The 19719-nt window shown below is 42.3% G+C and overlaps 1 protein-coding gene and 1 long non-coding RNA gene across 8 annotated transcripts in view; one reads left to right on the top strand and one right to left on the bottom strand.

Annotated features, from left to right (window-relative positions):
* The window catches only part of Mkln1 (muskelin 1), a 202379-nt gene that overhangs the window by 49356 nt on the left and 133304 nt on the right, over positions 1-19719 (top strand). Inside the window, exon 1 of one of the 7 annotated variants that reach the window (XM_052720217.1) lies at positions 10581-10728. The exons of 5 other annotated variants lie outside the window; for them this stretch is intronic. In XM_052720217.1, the coding sequence (XP_052576177.1) occupies positions 10631-10728 (98 nt within the window). In that variant the 5' untranslated portion in view covers positions 10581-10630. Of the gene's footprint in view, positions 1-10580; positions 10729-19719 lie in introns of those variants that run through there. One more of the 7 variants, XM_052720223.1, reaches the window with a different exon arrangement.
* Positions 3496-10574, bottom strand: LOC128098801 (uncharacterized). Its single transcript, XR_008214341.1, has 3 exons — positions 10407-10574; positions 9875-10037; positions 3496-9157 (listed from the first exon to the last, which is right to left on the bottom strand). It is a non-coding gene; the product is annotated as an uncharacterized LOC128098801 (long non-coding RNA).

A 19719-nucleotide genomic window follows, 5' to 3' on the forward strand; every position in this document is an offset into this window, starting at 1 on the left:
TGTGTCATCCTGGACATCCCCGTGTCCCCTTGTTCTCTGAGTTGCCCTCTGGGTTCTCCTCTCCAATGTGCAGCTGTCTAGAATTATTTTTTACTGCCAGGTTTCCTATCATGGTCACTCCGCAGTTTACTGTTCATGTGTGTGTGTGTGTGTGTGTGTGTGTGTGTGTGTGTACACATACACTGACACTGGCTTTCTGGAGGCAATGCTCCTAATCCAAAAGAGATTTTAATATGGCGCCTTTTGTATGAAAGAGGAAGAGTTGTCTTGACAGACTTATGGAGGCCAATTTCTATGGAACTATGGGCTTACTTCTAGATGATTCTACTCTATCGATACCCATCATTAGGAAATATGACATTTGGTCTGTGGCCTTACACAAACAAGACTAATGCCATCACCAACACTACCACTAATACTGAATTTTTTTTCTAATATCAACCATTTCTGAACAGACTCTTACATAAATCGGGTGTATTCTCTGTACCCATGGGAGAGGATGGGTAAATGCTTACTTCAATGACTGGATGGAAGTTTAAGTAACAAAACAAGGGACTTAGAGCCAATTAGATGAAACGGGAGTTGAGAGGAACTAGTTGTGCCTGGTTCTCACACAGCTCGTGCTATGGGGGAGTGGGGAGGAAAGGATAGAAGGAGTCTGACTTCAAAGCTCCTTAACCTTGGACGTTTCAACCAGGAAGGTTGGGATATGATGTTTCTGAGCCAATTCACCCTGCCCCCAGCCCCCAAGGCCTTTTGGTTCCAAATACACTAGGAATCAGTGTTAATTGCTTTTTTGAAATATTGTTTTGTCGGCTTCATTTGGATGTGGTAATTTGCAAAGCAATCTCCAGCAGTTGACAGTTCATCCATAGCTGTGTGGCATCCAGACATTTCCTGGGACTTCTGCCCACCTCCTATGCAGCTGGCAGTGTCTGCCAGACCAGGATATGTGCTCAGCTGGGATTAACTTGGAACCAAGTAGCGCTTTGTTGTGTCTAAGATTTGTTTAAATTCTGCAAGGGTGAAGGGCAGTCCTACTTAATCCAAATAATAAAAGTGAAATTTAAAAATTAGGACTGAGGATATAGCTTAGTTGGGTAAAGTGCTTGTTGCTCAAGCATGAGGAACTGAATTCGATCTCCAGTGGCCATGTACAAGAGTCTGGAGTGGTTGTGTGCTCTTTTAATCCCAGCGCTGGAGTGGTGGGAACAGGTAGGTCCCTATGGGTTGCTGGCCAGCTAGCCTAACCTCCTTGGTGAGCTCCAGGTCAGCGAGAGATCCTGTCTCAAAAAGATAAAGTGAACGACTTGTGAGGTTGACCTCTGGCTTTCATAGACACGTGCACATTTGTGCGCGCCCACTCCCTACAAATTAAGAATCAGTAGATGCTCGAAGATCACCTTAGTCCACAAAAGGTTGATAGGAATTGCAGCTCTGACAGGTTCAAGGACAGGGTCAGTAAGTAGGCTGGTGGCCGAGAGCCCAGGTCAGGAATCTCTATTCTTTGCGTGGTGCCCTCTAGATTTATGCCTGTGGGGCTGTGAGTTTCAGTTCCTGGTTGTTTCTTTCTGAAGCTCTTTCCTTTTGGCTGGAGACTTTCTCAGCCTCCTTCACACATGCTTCAAGGTCACAGCCTAGACCAAAATGTTTACAGAAAAAGCTAGGCACTTATAAAGGGGACTCTGTGCCAGCTCCTACACTCCCAGTGCCTGGCTCCAAACACACTCGGCAAACCAAGGAAGGGATAAAGTGGTCTCTGGAACCAGGAATGTCTAGGTTGGAATGCCAATGGGGAAGCAGAGGCATTCTGCCCGAGTTCCCCAGCAGCTGACACTGCCACCTCCTGGGAGAAGACAGACCTAAATGGCACACCTGAAGCCCAAGTCTAGGTTCACCAGTGACTTGGCCAAAGGTCCTGCTGGGTGGGCAAAGGGCTGAAATATTTTTGACTTAAGAAACAAACAAATAACCCAAAACTAATTACCCACTTACTCAACAACAAGAAAATCACATCCGTCTTTTTCGCATTTCTTTTGTTCTTTTTTTGACAGCATTTTGCTTAAAGAAATGATTTCAGGGCTAGGGAACGCAGCTGTGGTAGAAAGAGCTTGTCTTGTATGCCTGAGGCCTAGAATTCTACCCTCTGCTCTGGAAAAAAAATAAAGATTTCATAACTGTTAGGTTTTTTGTTTGTTTGTTTATTGGGAGGGGTGTTCAAGATAGGGTTTCTCTGTGTAACAGCTATGGCTGTCCTGGAACTCACTTTGTAGACCAGGCTGGCCTTGAACACCTGCCTCTGCCTCAGGAGTGCTGGGATTAAAGGCATGTGCCACCATAGCCTGGAATCATAATTGTTAGTTTTAGGAATATATCAAAGACTCTTCTACCTAGCTCTCTGAATCCTGAGTGCTGGAGTGATGGTGGGAATGCACACCCACGGGATTTTTACAATAGACAGGGTACATACAAGTTTGGTGATTCTTGATGTCCAAGCATCTCAGTGTACTTGCTGGGCTGTTCTGAGAGTTGAGATAGCAATGGAAGCTCCTGGTAGTCAAGAAATGTTCAGTGGGGTGAGTTCACGCTTCCAGTCTCTCTGGGGACTCTCTTAACATCTTAGTTTCTTTCCCTGTTGTTGTGATAAAACAAACAAACAAACAAAACCAACCAAGCAACAACAACAAAGCCCAAAACCCTAACAAAAGCAACTCAAGGGGGAAAGGGCTTATTTCAGCTCACAGTGCAAGGGTACAGTCCATCCTGGCAGAGAAATTGAGGCAGCTAGACACACTAGACCCAGAGTCAGAAAGCAAAGGAAGATGAACATTAGTGCCCAGCTCACTTCATCCAATTCAGAACCTACCCAGGTTATGGTCTCCCTTACAGTTGAAAAGGGTCTTCTGCAGCTGGAGAGCTAGCTCATTGGATAAGAACACTTGTTACTCTTGCAGAGAATCCAGGTTCAGTTCCCAGAATCTATACAGTGGCTCATAATCATCTGTAATTCCTGTTCCTGAGGACCCAAACTCTTGTCTCCATAGGCTTATGACCATCTTATAAAGCAAAGTGCATGCATCTCAACATCAAAAGTCCCCATAGCCCAGTGGTTCTCAACCTCCCTAATGCTGTGACCCTTTAATACAGCTCCTCATGTTGTGGTGACCCCCAACCACAAAATTATCTTCATTGCTACTTCATAATTGTAATTTTGCAACTGTTATGATTCATAATGAAAATAACTTATATGTAGGATATCTGGTATGTGACCCTGTGACCCTAAAGGGGTCGTGACTCCCAGGTTGAGAACCACTGCCATAGCCAATAACAGTTACAAAGTCTGCTGGGCGGTGGTGGCGCACGCCTTTAATCCCAGCACTCGGGAGGCAGAGGCAGGCGGATCTCTGTGAGTTCGAGGCCAGCCTGGGCTACCAAGTGAGTCCCAGGAAAGGCGCAAAGCTACACAGAGAAACCCTGTCTCGAAAAACAAAAAACAAACAAAAAAAAAAAAAAAAAAAAAAACAGTTACAAAGTCTCTTAACTGTGATGTGAGTTCCTATAAAATAAAAAACAAGTTACATGTTTTCAGCATAAAATGGCATATAGTAAACATTTCCATTCCAAAAAAGAAGAATAGGGGCATAGGAATGATTGGAACAAAGTGAGACCAAAATCCAGTAGGGCAAACCCCAAATCCCACAGCTTTGTATAGCATCAGAGGCTTGTAATATAATCAGCTGGGCTCCAAATGGCTTGGCTGGCCCAGCTCCAGCTCTGCTGCCTGTAACACACATAGCCTCTCTTCACTCACGCTGTCAGTTCTCCTTGGAGGACAGCCCATGGTCCTAGCATCTCTGATGCCCCATGGTCACCACAGCCCCATGGGTGTCACCTTTACAGCTTCATGCACCGGCCTCTCAGGGCCTCCTTGTAGGGACTCTGACTCTGCGACACATTTCCTGGCCTCAGTGGTTCTTTGATACCACAGATCAGGACTCCATGACTGTGTCTAAGTTTTCATTTTTAATGACTTCAAAATCAGTGCCATGGTAGCATGGATGATGTTGCCAAATTCTGTTGCCAGCTCCTGATGCAGCCGGGCCCCCTTGTACCACAGCCATAGCAACGTCCGTATGCATTCTAGGCTGACGTTGGTGAAACCCTCATGGTATGGAGCCTCTGGTGGGTGGGATCTTGCTCTCGGAGTACTTTTCCCATTCTCCCAGTGCAGTACAGGAGGCTTCTCTTCCGCAGTGCTGCTCTACTTAATAATTACCGTTGTTCCCTCATCACTGGCCTGAATTCTTTCCTCACCTAAAGTTTCCTCTGCTAAACAAATTAGTCCATTAGCTTTAAAGTCAACTTCATTCAAGTTCTCAGGATATGGGCAAAATGAAGCCAGATTTTTAGCCAAAATATCACATGAATGGTCCTTAGCCCAGTTCCTGGTGGAATCTGGCCTCCACTGTCTGCATTCTTTCAGTGCTCTTGTATTTTTAAGCCCCTATCAGAACAACCCATTAAGCTCTGTTTCCAGCCTTCCAGGGCTTTTCTAGTCCCAAGTGCCAAACTCTTCCACATTCCTCCCATAAACCAATTCCAAAGGCCTAAGAGCCGTGAGGTCAGGTTGGTACCGATTTTCTGTCTGAGTTTCTTTTCCTGTAGCTGTGATAAAATACCTGACAAAAGCAACTCAGGGGGGGAAGGGCTTATTCTAGCTCACAGATCATAGGTACATAAGACAGCATGATCTTGAGGTAGCCGGTCACATTACATCTACAGTCAGAAAGCAGAGAACTAGGAATGCCAGCACTCCGCCTGCTTTATTCATTGTATACGGTTTAGAATCCCCCACCTAGGGAACAGTCTGCCACATCAATCAGCCTAATCAGAATAATTTCTCACAGACATTCTCAGAAGCTCACCTTAACCTAGGTTATAGCTCACAAGTGCACCTGGAGGCTTGTCTCCTAGGTGACTCTGGATCCTCCCAAGCTGACAACACTAAGCCATCACACTGACCGAAATCTGAGCTGACAACCCTATTCCTTTTAATTCTGTCCAGTTTTGAATTTCATGGAAACATAATTATATATTGTCAAGAAGAAATTCAGAAGGAACCAAGAGACATGTTTACTGAGTACCTAGCATATGCCTATCATATATAAAACATTTCTCATGAAATGCATAGGAAAAATCAGGGGTGGGGTTCTAGATGCACATCTGCAAATAGCTCAGTTGTATAAATGTTTTAGGTGCCATTGGGCATTAGTGTTCTCATCTGTTGAATACTACTGTAAAAGGACATTTTTCATGTATATCAGAGCTTGCTTAGAAGACAGCAAATTGAATAATTTGTCATGTTTCACCTGTTCTAATCATCAAAATCTGTTAGAGACCATGAACTCTGAGTGGCCCTGGTGAGCTAAAGCAAGAACCTACCTCATGGGCCTTTATGTCAAGATTGTTTTCCTTAACTGATGAATTATTGTGTTGTGGGATATTTGTACACTGTGTGAAGATGTGCCACTGTGATTGGTTTAATAAAGAGCTGAATGGCCAATAGCTAGGCAGGAAGAGGTTAGGCGGGACTTCTGGGGACAGAGAAGATGCCAGGAAAAAGAAAGATGACCAGCCAGACACAGAGAGGAAATAGAAGGTGCAAGATGAAAGAGAGGTAATGCCATGTGATAGAACATAGATTAATATAAATGGGATAATTTAAGTTATGAGAGCTAGTTGAGACAAGCCTAAGCTAAAGGCCAAGCTTTCATAATTAATAAGACGTCTCTGTGTCATTATTTGGGAGCTGGCAGTACAGAGAAAGACTTGCTACATTCTTGGACTTACTTTAATCAACTATGTAGAGCACTGAGTATATTCTAGTCTATTTCAAGTACGTTTTAATCCTTTGCTATGGTTTGAATGTTATATCCCTTCCAACATTCATGTTGAAACTTAACCCCCAATTAAGAGATGGGGCTTTTAGGAGATCAATAAGCGTAGAGGGCTTCACTTTCAAAAATGGGATTAGTACTCTCATAAAAAGGTTGTAGGGAACTAGCTAGGCTCCTTTTTTTCTCCTCTTCCACTATGTTCTGATATAACACTTCTTCCCTCCAGAAGACATAAGCCATCTCAGAAGCAGAAAGACAGGCTTTCAGTAGACACTGAACCTGTAGGCCTCTTGATCTTGAACTGTCAGCCTCTGAAACTGGGAGAAATAAATTTCTTGATAAATTACCCTGTCTCAAGTATTTTGTCACAGCAGTGTATAACTTACCAAGAATAACTACAAAACCCCTTCCTTAACAACAAGGAAATGCCTTTTGCCTTCAGCTAACTGGTATGTTCCTTTGCAGGAAAGCAGACTCGGCTGTGTTTGTTTTCCTTTGCCTCTCTTATGGTCGTTATTACTATTACTTGGCAACATTTGATATTTGAAAATACTTCATAGTTTATTAAAATCATTCCCAATTATCAACTCATTTGGGAAGAATTGTGATATGATCAAACAGGATGGATAGGCTTTTTAAAAAAAAAAAGGGTCTTCATGTATCACCGAACAGCGGAACCTCCTTGAATAAAGCATCGTATCAGTCAGTGCTTTGCCTGGACTTTTTGTTTGTTTGCTTTTTGTTTTTTGAGCCAGGGTTTTTCTATATAACAGCTCTGGCTGTCCTGGAACACACAGAGATCAACCTGCCTCTGCCTCCCAAGTTCTGGGATTAAAGGAATGTGCCACCAGTGCCTGGCTTAAGCCTGCCTTTTATTTATAGTGGTTGGCTCCTCCTCATTATACAGACATTAACTCAAATATTATCTTCTTAGGGAACCTGGCTGATCTAAGAACAACTCTGGATTAGTCTCTTTTTAGCATTTAGCACAGACTAAAGTGATCTAGATGACTTATATGTGTTGGCCAAACAGAGAATGTTAGCTTCATGAAGTGGGGCCTGGTCTGGCTCCTCTGTTCACCATTGTCTCCCTAGCATCTGGGACAGCCTGGGGCATCATAGCTTCCCTCAATAAGTCTTTCTTGCAGGGAGAGAGAGAGAGAGAGAGAGAGAGAGAGAGAGAGAGAGAGAGAGAGAGAGAGAGAGAGAGAGAGAGAGAAAGAGAGAGAGAGAGCCGCTAGCAAGTGAGACTTATTTGAGAAACATACCACAGGGCCCTCTGGGGGATAAGAAGAATGGGTAACTAATGCTGTGTGTTATCATAGCACTGCTGATCTCTGAAAACCGATGATCCTCATGCTCCATGATGGCACAATAGGCCTCATCTGTGAAGGACAATGGTACAGGTTGACTGCTGGCTGCTGTCAATTCCCAGGCCTTCCATGTGCATCTCTACAAACAACCCCACCACCTAAGTCATGGCCCAAAGGCAGAAGAAAGTAAAGATGGACCCCTAGAAGTTTAGCTGTTAGTAATCTTCTGCAGAGTCTGCAATTTCTTGAGTTTCCAACTTTATTTTAACATTTCTATGAATTTGGGGCTGAGTATCAATACATCTGTTTGTATTTCTATTAACATAAGGATACTTTACATTTTTCATCATTTGTGAAATTTGTGTTATAGGAAAGCCATGCTCTCCTAGTTCTTTATACTGTGCTTGGCCATCATACCTAAGGGACATATATTTACAGTGTTTTGATACTCTTTTTCCTCTGCAGTACATTTGCCTCTAATTGAAACTCTCTTTTAGCACTATTTATTCATTCTTCAATAAGCACTTACTGAGCATCTCCTATGTATACACGGAGACTGCAATATATAGCTGCCACTGTGAACTGAATATGCATGGCTCCTACCATAATGGGAGTTACCTTTTACAGGACAGAGAAATACAAAAGAAACAGAAACATATTGTGATGATTTTTAAGCTAAGGAGGAGGAACTCAGGGAAATGTAGAAAATGTCAAGTAATTCCCCCCACCCCCCAGACAGGGTTTCTCTGTGTAGCTTTAGAGCCTGTCCTGGAACTCACTCTGTAGACTAGGCTGACCTTAAACTCCCAGAGATCTGCCTGCCTTTGCCTCCCGAGTGCTGGGATTAAAGGCGCACGCCACCATCACTTGGCTAAGTAATCTTAAAATAGATGATGAGGAAAGATTTTTCCAAGATAAAATAATCTGAAGAACAGAGTTAGCCAGGTAAAATATGGGGTGCAGAGATATTTCGGGCCAGGAACAGACTACACCTTGGAGATAGAGAGGATGCACACCACATAAGTAGGGATTTGGAATGCTTGTCTAGTGAGGCCAGAATAGAGTGCTGAGGAGGACTTGGGGGATAAAGGAAAGCAGAAAAAGGAGAGAGCCCTAGCACATGCTGGAGGGATAATGAAGGGCCCCTTGTTAAGCCATTTCTAGTAGACGGGTATAGAAAGTCATAGAAGAGCGGAGCATGGTAATCCCTGTACTCAAGAGAAGGAGAGGCAAGAGGTCCTCTGCAGATTGGAAGCCAGTCAGATCAGGTCTTGGTAGGTAGATTGTGTCGTGAAAACAACAACAATCACAACAACTTCCCCTCCCTACCAAAAAAACAGTTACAGGCAAGTTTAACACTTAAAAAAAAAAAAAAAGAAAGAAAGAAAGTTTAACACTTAAGAAGAATTCGTTTTTTGTTTTTCAAGACAAGGTTTTTTGTGTAGTTTTTGGTGCTTGTTCTGGATCTTGCTTTGTATACCAGGCTGGCCTCAGATTCACAGAGATCCACCACCCAGCAAGAAGATTGGTTTTTAAACCTGGGGTGGGGGTGGAGGAAGCCCACTGGGCCACAAAGCTACATGAAGAGCTATAGGCAGCTGAGGAAAGCTGGAAGCTGGAGAGGTGGCCCTCCCTAGGGAAGAGCACACCAATTGGTTGTCCAGTGTGAAATGGTCAGCCCTGAAAACATACATATAGGAATATTATATGGACGCAACAGGTTATACTTGGGAATAAATATTTATATACGAGTACATATATGCATGTAATAACAATTAATAAAAAGAAAGAGGCCATGAATTTGAAGGAGAGCAGGGGAGGGTATATGGGAGGCTAGAAGGGAAAAGGGAAAGGGGAAATGTTGTAATTAAATTACAATCTCAAAAAGAAGACTTGGTTGATACCCGTTTTTCACAAAGTTTGGTCAGGAACTATACAATTCTATGCCTGGAAAAATAAAAAAGGACTTCTTAAGATTGATGTAAGAAGAAGCATTAGCAAATTGTGGGTCCTCAAACTAAGTGGAGTGAACCCCCATCTCATCTCCCTTTCAGAGACAACCTTTTCCCCCATGCTAATCTCCCTGTAGCTAACTTCCTCAATCTCAGGTGGTTTTCTAACTCAAGTTTCTGGTTTAGAGCGTTTGCTCCAGATTCCACCCTTTCCCAGCAGACTCACACACTTAAAGCACACAGAACCTTAAAGACGGTTCTACTTGAGGCCTAGCTGACGTTTCAGATGGTTTCCTATTAGAGGCCAATACAAAAATCCCCCCAGTGGAAATGAATCTAACAAAGAACTGGAGAGAGCTGATGGGCAGGTTAATGATCATAACCACAGAGAGTATAACTGTTGGTTCATCCGATCATTTATTGAGATGTTCTTTGCTTGAGGTTTTACATCCTCTGCTTGACATAATGATACTATCCAAGCTTTCAGGAGACCAACCTCTTAGGCAAGGAGTGACACAATTTTTGATAATGTCAATGGTTAAGCAAAGAAATAAATATTTATGACCCTGAGAAATAGGTACTAGATGGGAGCATTATCTAACTTTGCCACATATGTAGACTAGGTGTTCCTTTTATGATAAGAAGCTGCCCTTCTGGTTTTCTGAACAGCAGTGTGTGTGTTGCGGGGAGGTCAGGGCGCCAGGGTACTCACTATTCCTTCTGAAGAGGATACGGTCTTTTCTCAAGCATTTTTCTCTTTCCAAACGTTTGGGCTAGATCTATGTTAAAATCAAAAGCAAGCAGATTTACCAACTGAAACGCACAGCTTCCCAACTCTAAGGACATTTTCCCTGGTATGTGGGTTACTGCCATTTCTGGAAAAAAAACGATGCCACAAGAATATTATTAGGAGAGGGCTCACAAGAAATGTTTACGGTGAGGGACATTAGAGATTGAACACACTAGCTTTTCCTTTTCTTGCCTCCACCTGACCCTGGAACACGGTGACAAGGACATTTTAACCTCAGGACAAGCCCAGAGACAAAGGCCATACATTATTATTGCACTTAATTCTCCTCACCGCTCCTTCCTAAAAGGATGCATGAACAGGCTAGGGCAGTGGTTTCCAAAGTCGGAAAAGGTTTTCCCTTTCCAAAGCGGATGTCATTTTCCCTTCCTGTTCTATAACCAGGATTTTTTTTTTTTTTTTTAATTTTCCAATATGTTCTTGGCTTTGTCTTTACCTGCGCTTGTAAGAAAAGTCCTCTTCCAGCCTCACAGGAAAGCCTTCTCGGGAGGGTCAGCTAGGAAAGGACAGCGTGGGAAACCGGAGGAAGCGGCCGCCAACCTGCCAGGCCCCGCCCAGCGCGGTTGGGTTCGTGGTGCGGCCCCTTTAAGAGCAGGCCCCGTCCCCGCCCTCCTCCTGGCGGGGCCGGCGGTCGGCGGCGGCCGCTACGGTGCTGACAAGATGGCGGCTGGCGGGGCTGTTGCTGCGGCGCCCGAGTGCCGGCTTCTGCCCTACGCGCTGCACAAGTGGAGCTCCTTCTCCTCCACCTACCTTCCCGAGTAAGTGCGGGGCCCCGCGCTCGAGCTGTCGGCGCGGCCCGGTGGGAGCGCGGTCAGGCCGAGCGTGCCGTGGAGGGGAGCGGAGCCGAGAGGCCCAGGCGGGGCCTGTGAGGGGAACGCGCGGCCTCGGGAGCCGAGCGGCCCGGTGCGGCGGCCGAGAGCTCCGGCCTGGCGGGCCGAGGCCAGGGTGAGGGCCCGGGAGCGAGCTCGGGGCGGCGGCGAGGCGGGCCTGCGCCGCGGGAGTTGAGGTGGAGCGTGGGGCTCGGGGTCCGGCCGCGGGCGAGCCGCCCCCGCCGTCGGAGGTGGCCAGGGCGTCGGGGGCCGGGTCCTTCCAGCGCGGCTCGGCCGTGCAGCCCCGGAGTTCCGGAGCCCGCATCAGAAGTGCCTAGCGCGGCACCGGTGGCGTGAGAAGTTCCGGAGTCCATCTGCATCCTGGCAGGAACTTGGAGGACTGGCAAAGGGGTGTCCTTGCTTTGGGGGCTGGAAGTTCTGAAAAAGATAGGGAAGGAGGGCAGGTCTGGAGGAGTGCTTGCTCGTCCTAGGGAACCACCATCTCAGCAGAAATGGCTTTAGGAACAAAACAAGGAACTGATGGATTGCTATGTGGCTGTACGAATAAAATGACTACGTCTCGGGAGTGTCCTGAACAATGGTTCTTTTTTCCATTTGTATTTTTGAAATTCCTCACATTGGTCCAGATTTAATTTCTCAAGTCAGGCAGGGACTCTCCAAGTGAAGCTGCCTGTAAAAGACTCTCCCGTGACTGCCAGCCTGCCCTCCTATTCACCAGGTCAAGGGTTGGCACTGAGACATTGTAGCTGTGGCCCGGTGAAGGCTGACCTGTGGCCTCATCTGGCCGGTTGTGGCCTGGTGATGGCTGGTACATGGCCACATCCCCGATTGATGTTGGAACCCAGCTTTTAATTTGAGGGTGAGCTAGATAAACACTAACCTTGAGTTGAAGTTGACATGTGGCTGTAGGTGCCTGAACCCCTGTTTTTGTTTGCTTTTTGTTTTGGCCAACTCTTCTTTGACTCCGAAGCTGTTTAACATTTTTCTGTGTCTAGGTTAGAGTTGGTGGTGTTTCCCCACCTCCAATGACTTTTTTCTTTCTCTGATCTTGACTTACTGATTAGGTTGTCTTGCCATTCCTTTAAACTTGTTGTGTAAGGCACGAGATTTGGATACTCCAAGTCCCATTAGAATTACCTGTTGAATGGGCACGTTAAGGAAGAAAGCATTTCTACACAGAGTTGATCTGGTGAGATAGTGGCTTTAATCAGACTCGATTTGGAGTGGACAGAACCTGCTGTTGCAGTTAAAATGGAACTGGGAGAAAATCCATTGCTATAGGTTTCTTAAGGCCATTGAGGAAATAGTATGTAATATACATATATAACTTGTACTCTCATTTAGTGTATCTTGTTTAATCCCAATGGCAATTTAGAAATACAGAATAGTTTTTATTTTAAAGCACTGTAGAATTCAGTAATCTGAAAGTTTTCCTTTGTAGGAGACAGTTGAGTGTTAGGGGGCTTGAGTTTGAGACTTTTGTCAGGCAAGTTGGTGTGTGTCTGCCTTAATTGTAAAATTCTTGGTTCTGAATTTATGCTAACAAGTATGGCTGTTATAACTTTGTATGATAGGAAGTTTAAGAATTTTTTCTTTTTTATCTAAATCACCTCTAATGGGGTAAGATAGTAAAAGGCACTATGTAATGTCTTAAGCAGGTGTGATTTTTTTTTTATGTTTAGCCAGCCATTTGTTGAAATTGTTTACAAAACAGCAAATATTTATTGACAGAAATCTAGGCATTTTGGGGTGGTGGTAGTAATTACAAAAAATGGTGAGTACTTATACCTTTCATTTGCCAATCTTTATTATGAATACTTCAAGTGTTTTAGCTCATTTAATTCTTAACAGTCTTTTAAATAACCTCAAAAAGCTGGGCCTGGTAGGAGATGCCTGTAAATGCAAGCTCTTAGGAAGCAGAAGCAGGAGAATTAGAAGTTTACAGTCATCCTCAGCTACAGAGAAAAGTTAAAGTTAGCTTGGGCTATATGAGACCTGTGTTGTCCCTCTCTGCTCCCCCATATCTCCATTTTCCAGATGTGGAAACAGGTATGGAGAGGTCATCCACCTAGGTGAGGCCAGAATTTGAATCCAGAGACTCTGACTCCAGTCTGTTATCCTAACCAGTGTGTTTTCGTTACCGCTTCCATACAGGTGTTTGTGTGAGCAATCATAGCTGGGAAAGAGTTCTTCTATTAAGGGCGTTTGTGTTTTAGTTGTTTAAAGACATGCAAAAGGCTAGAGAGACCACTCAGTCAGAGCGTTTTCTGTGCAAACTTGAGGACCTGAGTTCAAATCCTAGCATAGACAGGTTTGTGTGGCGAACCTATAACCCTATTGCTTTTGGTGGGCTAGAGACTGGAAGATCTCTGGGGCTAACTGGGTACCAACCTACTTCTAGGTTTGGTGAGAGACCCTGACTTTTTAAAGGAACAAGGTGGAGAGTGATAGAGTAGGATACCATATGTACTCCCGGTCTCTGTGGCACACACACACTTCTCTGTACACATAGGTGCACATATACCACATATGCCTAGAACTGCCCCACCCCACCCCACCCCACCCCACCCCATGAAGTCATGAAAAGAATTCCAATTGCAGAGTTGTTTCTAGAAAACCATTTCTAAATGTTAAAATAAGTCTAGTTAAAGATAACACCTTTAAACTAACATTGGCCTTTTGTTTTTCAGTGTGCTTAAATTAATTTATCTGTATTTTACTTTTTTTTCTGAAATTTATACCTAATTTGGGAATTAAGGGAGGTATGTGTAAGTGATCATTGATAGAACTGAACATGCTAACATGTAAAAACATTTTATAATGATCCCTACTCTTAGGTGTTTATTGTTGTAGGTTGTGATGATGTTGGCTATAGTTATTCACTGTCCCCGAGATGCTTTTTTCATATAGTTTTGTTTAATTTCAGGCTCAAACCTGCAATGAGTTTCCTATGTTCTGCAGATGAGGAAGCTGAGATCAATATATAAGATACTTGTCCACACCATACAGCTTTCCAGAGGCTTGGAAAGCTCTTACTTAAACCCACTATACACTGACTACCAATAACAAGCAGTTACTGAGTGTCTTCCGTTCTCTATCAAGCAGTTAGATGTATTCCTAGACTTAGTCTTTGACCAAGCACCAAGGTGAATGTGATTCATATTTGACAACTAGGGAGCCTGAGATTTAGAGGTTACCTTGCTCAGGTCAGAGGAGGACTCTGATCCTGGGCTCTCTGACTTCCCTAACAAGCTCCTTTAGCTGCTTCAGTATGCAATGTGACTGTGCTGTGCCTGCAGATAGATTGACTCTAAAGTCAGAACAGTGAGTGGGTATTTTATGTTGGTAGTTATGGTTTTGCTGTGAAACCTGAGTCTTTAAAACTGGCTTTACATTTTTGATAATTCCATTGATTGGAAATGATTCTTAAATTTATTTTATTATTGAATAAATAATTTTAATAGTAACATTTGATTAGCATAGGTGAATTTATTTCAGCTCAACTAATTAAAAAATTTCACATTTGAAAATAAGTAGGTGTTTTGTTCTTGTTGCAAAAATGCCCAAAGTTTGTAGTTAGAATATTTTCTAAATATCCACAGAAACAAAAGTAAATTACCCTAATCCCTCCATGCAAAGATTACTACCCATCCTTTAGATATGAGACTTCAGATCTTTCATTTCTGCTTATCTTTTCAGCCTACTATTTAATGCCCACTTTTGCTCTTTAGTATACTTAAGTATGGTTGAGTATTTCTAATTTGAAAACCCATTAGCTCTGAAATCTGAAACTTTGGAGCACTTACATTTTGGATTTTAGAGCATATGGATTTGGGGACATTTGGATTTTTGATTTCTGTGTTAGAGATTCTTAGTCATTAAAGTCCAAAAATCTAAAAATCTCCAAAATCAGAGATACTCTGTCCCAGTCATTTTGGGTAAGGGATGCTCAGTCTATATAATATATATAATAGATATTTTCTTATGAGATTGAATATTTTTTTCCACTTGCATGAATACATTTATCTTCTAGGCAATGATTTTTATTTAATTGGTTTTCTATTATTGGGCATTTGAACTTTTTAGTTTTGTTCCAATTTTTGCTTTGTGTTCTTTGGTCACTATGAATAGTGAGATTGTTTGCCTGATAATTTTTTTAAAAGACAGATCCGTATGTAGCCCAGCCAGTCTTCCACTTGCTTTCTAGCTGAGTTTGTCTCCTAGCCCAGCCAACCTTGAAATTGCTGTGAAGCTGTTTGTCTTTGAACCTCTTGATTCTCCTGCCTCCTCCTCCCAGTTGCTGGGGTCACACGATGCACCACCACACTGGCACTGATGAGGCAAAAAGGAAGCTCCTTAGTTCTGAGTCCCTAGGTGTTGAATGGCTGGGTTCAAGGTACTTTAAGCAAGACTGTTTGCTCACCTCTGTAGACTGTTGAGTTCTGGGTACCTGGGCTAATTTATTAACATTCTTGGTAATTTAGAATCACCTTTTTTACTTGTTTTTATTTTGTTTTGAGGCAGGGTCTCACTGTGTAGCTTTGGCTGTTCTGGAACTCACTATGTAGACCAGGTTAGCCTCCAGCCCACAGAGATCTTCCTGCCTCTGCCTTGCAAGTGTTGATACTAAAGATGCGCCTCATCATGCCCAGCTTCATTTGTTTTCTGAAACAAGATCTCACTCTATTGCCCCAGCTGGCCTAGAATTTACTGTGTCATCCAGGCTGACCTTCAACTTGAGCCAACTTTCTTGCCTTAGCCTTTAGCTTGAACACTTGGGAGGCAGACGCAGGTGGATCTCTGTGAGCCTGAGGCCAGCTAGTATACATACTGAGATCCTGTCTATTGAAAAAAAAAATAAAAAATTGGTAGAGGAACAAATGGCTCTAATATATGCATTAAATTTTTGGGCCTGATACAGGGAGTTCTTGATGTTTCTTGTGAAGATAACATGTATTTCAATGCTTTATAACCATCTGACTCTGCTATATTTCGGTCATTCAGGAGTTACCTTTGGAAATGAGAGATTTTCTGGTTTCATTTTCTTTTAAGTCACATTTTTATTTATTTTGTGTGTGTGCACATATGTGTCACAGTGTGCTTGTGGCAATCAGGACAACTTGGGGGTGTTAGTTCTCTCCATTTACTTTGTGGGTCTTGGGGATTAAATCCAGGTCATGGGTTTGTTGGCAGGTGTTTTTGCTGCTGAGCCATCTTGATGGTTTAGAAATGAGAGGTTTTTATAGACTTTAATGTGAATAGAATGTTTCAAAGAATGAACAGTTAGTATCTCTGATTATTGCTTATTTATAATACTACTAATCTGTGATAAAGGACTTTAGAGAAGAAAATTCTTAAAATGATTGGTCTCTATAGGCTGAATATAGGCTGTTGATACATTATCTGAGTTTTCTCTGTGGATCTTGAGATGGTCAGACTTGGTGGCACGCACCTTTGCCTCCTGAGCCATCTCACCCCACGTCTTCACATTCTTATCAGGCAGGGCTGACTGGCCGGGAGCTGCTGGGAGAGGTCCAGCTCTGTGCCTGCCCTGCAGTGCTGCTGCGTCTGTGCTGCATGTGTGTGTGCGTGCACATGTGCTGGGGATCTGAACATAGTCCCTCATGCTGTGTAGGAGCAGTTTGCCAGCTGAGCTGTCTCCCCAGCCTCTACTTTTTTTTTAATGTGATAGGTGTTTTTTTGTTTGTTTTTGTTTTGTTTTGCCATTTATTTGTACTTTCTTTATTTCAATATTTTATTAAGAGTTTTTATACGTTTTTTCATCAGTTTTATTGCTATTTTCTTTTTAATGGTATTATAAGTTGAATTATTTTCTTTTAAAAATTTGATTAGGGACTGAAGAGATGGCTCAGTGGTTAAAAGCACTCATTGCTCTTCCAGAGGACCCAAGTTCAATCTCCCAACACCCACACAGTAGCTCACAACCACCTGTATATAACACCTTCTGGCTCCTGTGGCCACTTACTCTCAGATGACATACATATAGACATATACAAACATACATACACATAATGAAAAAATTAGAACTAGCTAAATACAAATTTATGAAGTTTGTTCTTTGACAATTTCATATATGCATATGATGATTGTGTTTATTCTCATTACCCTCTCCAACAAATCCCTTTCCCACATTTATGTCTTTTTTTGTATTGTTTTGTGGCCCACTAATGTAATAGTTTTTTGTTTTTGTTTTTAATATTGGTGTACTTTGGGAAAATAGTTTTTCTCATCAGCGGACTTTGGGATAATACTTCTCTTACAAATATCATTTGTTTATAAACTCCACGACTTAAGTTTACAAATGTAAAAATCCTTCAGGTAAAAATAATGGTCTATATAGATTGTTTTACACACACACACATACACACACACACACACACACACACACACACACACACACGTACGTATATGTATGCTACAGGTAAAAAGAATGCTGTTTATTTAAATAGGGTTTTGCTTATGATGAAATAAATGTTACCCATTAAGATTTATCCATCTTTAAAATACATAGAAAGGACAGTCACTTTAATCTTCATATGGAATTGATTTGAATGGTCTGAAATCTGCCCCTATGAAGTTGCTGAGTAGCAACTAAGTGAGATACCCTAGCATAATATATTTTGGATTGGCAGGTAATGAGGATTGGAAAATGAGGCTGTTTAGTTTTAATGTATATGTTGAAGATTGTAGGATTTTCTGTTTGTACAGATTAGCAGCCCCTTAGGTTTAGGTATAAGTTCTTTCCCACTTATCCACATTATCCAGATTTCACTTTCATTTCTTCTTTGTCTAAAATGTTGTCTTTTCATTTTTTGTTCCCCTTAGTGGGTTATGTATCTATTGACTGGGCTGGTCTCCAGCAAGTCTCCTGCCTCAGTGTCCTGTGTGTGTCACATGCCTGGCTTTATTGCTTAACGTTGAACATTGGGGATCTTCTGTTTACTTTCTTCTGTTTTGTTTTCTGTCTGTCTTATCTTTCTTTTTCTTTTTTTTAGAGACAAGGTCTCACTAAGTATCTTTGGCTGGCTGGCCTGGAGTGCATTATGTAGACCAGGCTGGCCTTGAACTCAAAGATCCACCTGCCTCTGGCTCCTGAGTGCTGGGATTAAAAATGTATCACCATACACTTGAAGATTTTATTCTGTTGCAGACTATCTTCTTTGTATGTTTAAAAAGTCAAGTATGTGAATTATGCTGTTCAAATGTTCTATAATCTATTGATTTTTTTTAAACTAAGTTTTATTATTTTGTGTGCTTGCATGATGTGTGTGCCATGACCTGCATGGAGGTCAGGACAAATGTGGAGTCCATTCCCTCCCTGAGCTTTATGTGGATTCTTGAGATCAATCTCAGGTCACTAGCCTAGCGCTGCAGACGACTTTAAATGCTGGCCATCTTGCTGCCTTGCCTCTTTTTTTTTTTTCTTAGAGTGTAGGTGATTGAACCAGGCCTTGTGTGTGGTAGGCAAGTACTCTTTCATTGAGCTATATTCCCAACTTTACTGATTTTCAAATTTCTTCTCCCTTTTCATTACAGAGAGGTGTACCTCAGCGTAATTCTGTGATTATAAATCTGCATTTTTCCTTTTATTCAAGAACCGTATGTTTTGAAGTCATGTTACTAGATGCATACAAACTTACAGCTTCGGTCCTTAGCTGGAGGGGCAGGAGGAGAAAGACAAAATAACCAACTCATGGCTTTATCTCTCTAGCAAATTGGGCTTTTGAATATAACATGCCCCTTTATCTCTAATAATACTTTGTGCTTCCTGCCCTTAAAATCTACTTGGTGTGGTTCCATCTGCATGATTTGAGCTGTTGTTTGTTGGGTATAAGCTTTACTTGGGTTTTCCTCGGTGATGCTAGTAATTGGAACCCAAGACTTGATGTGTGCTAGGCAGCTACTTGTCCAGCCCCCCTTTTACTCTTACTGTGCATGTTTTATGTTTTCATATTTGAGGTCTTTCTTTTTAACAACACACAGGTTTTTCAAAATTAAGTTTATTCATTCATTCATTTATTCATTTGGGGTGGGAGGGAGTATGTGTGTGTGTGTGTGTGTGTGTGTGTGTGTGTGTGTGTGTGTGTGTGTATTTGTGTACACATAACATAGCACATGTGTGGAGGTCAGAGGACAAATTTCAGGAGTTGGTTCTTTTCATCCGCTGTGTAGATTCCAGGGATTAAAATCAGGTCATCAGCCGTGGTGGCAAGTATCTTTATCCACTGAGCCATCTTGCTGTCCCAAGATTTAAGTGTTTTATTTACTATTAAATTAGAGCTAGCTCAGATTTTTCGTTCCTCCTGCATACTAAAAAGATTATATTGTGCCAGTGGTGGTGGTGCATGTCTTTAATCCCAGCACTCGGGAGACAGAGACAGGCGCATCTCTGTGAGTTCGAGGCCAGCCTGGGCTAGAGAGTGAGTTCCAGGACAGGCGCAAAGCTACAGAGAAACCCTGTCTCGATACAAACAAACAAACAAACAAACAAACAAACAAAACAAAACAGAAAAAGATTGTATTGCATGCCTCTTTCTGTGATTGCAGACCTGTGTTTATCTTAGCATTGTTTTGAGCATCGTCTTACTAACAGTTATTTAGTTGTGTTTTACTTTTGGTTTTATTGATCTATAAATCTCTTTGAGACTTGTTTTTTGTGAAGTCTAGAATTGAAAATTTAATCTTTTTTATAAATATATGATTTTATATTAGTTTTTAACTAAAACATTTGTGGGAATATGTTAAAGCATGTTTAGAGGAGCAATACTTGGGTTTAGTGTCAGTCTTTTGGCTTATGACTGTTAGTATGTAATACTTTAAGAACATCCTTACATTCCTTTACTATGGCTACTATATCTTATTAAGATTGTAACTGTGGTGATCTGATTGAGAATGGCC

This window comes from Peromyscus californicus, unplaced genomic scaffold (assembly GCF_007827085.1).
Source record: "Peromyscus californicus insignis strain IS unplaced genomic scaffold, ASM782708v3 Scaffold_6__1_contigs__length_162567912, whole genome shotgun sequence".
NCBI classification, from domain to species: Eukaryota; Metazoa; Chordata; class Mammalia; order Rodentia; family Cricetidae; genus Peromyscus; species Peromyscus californicus.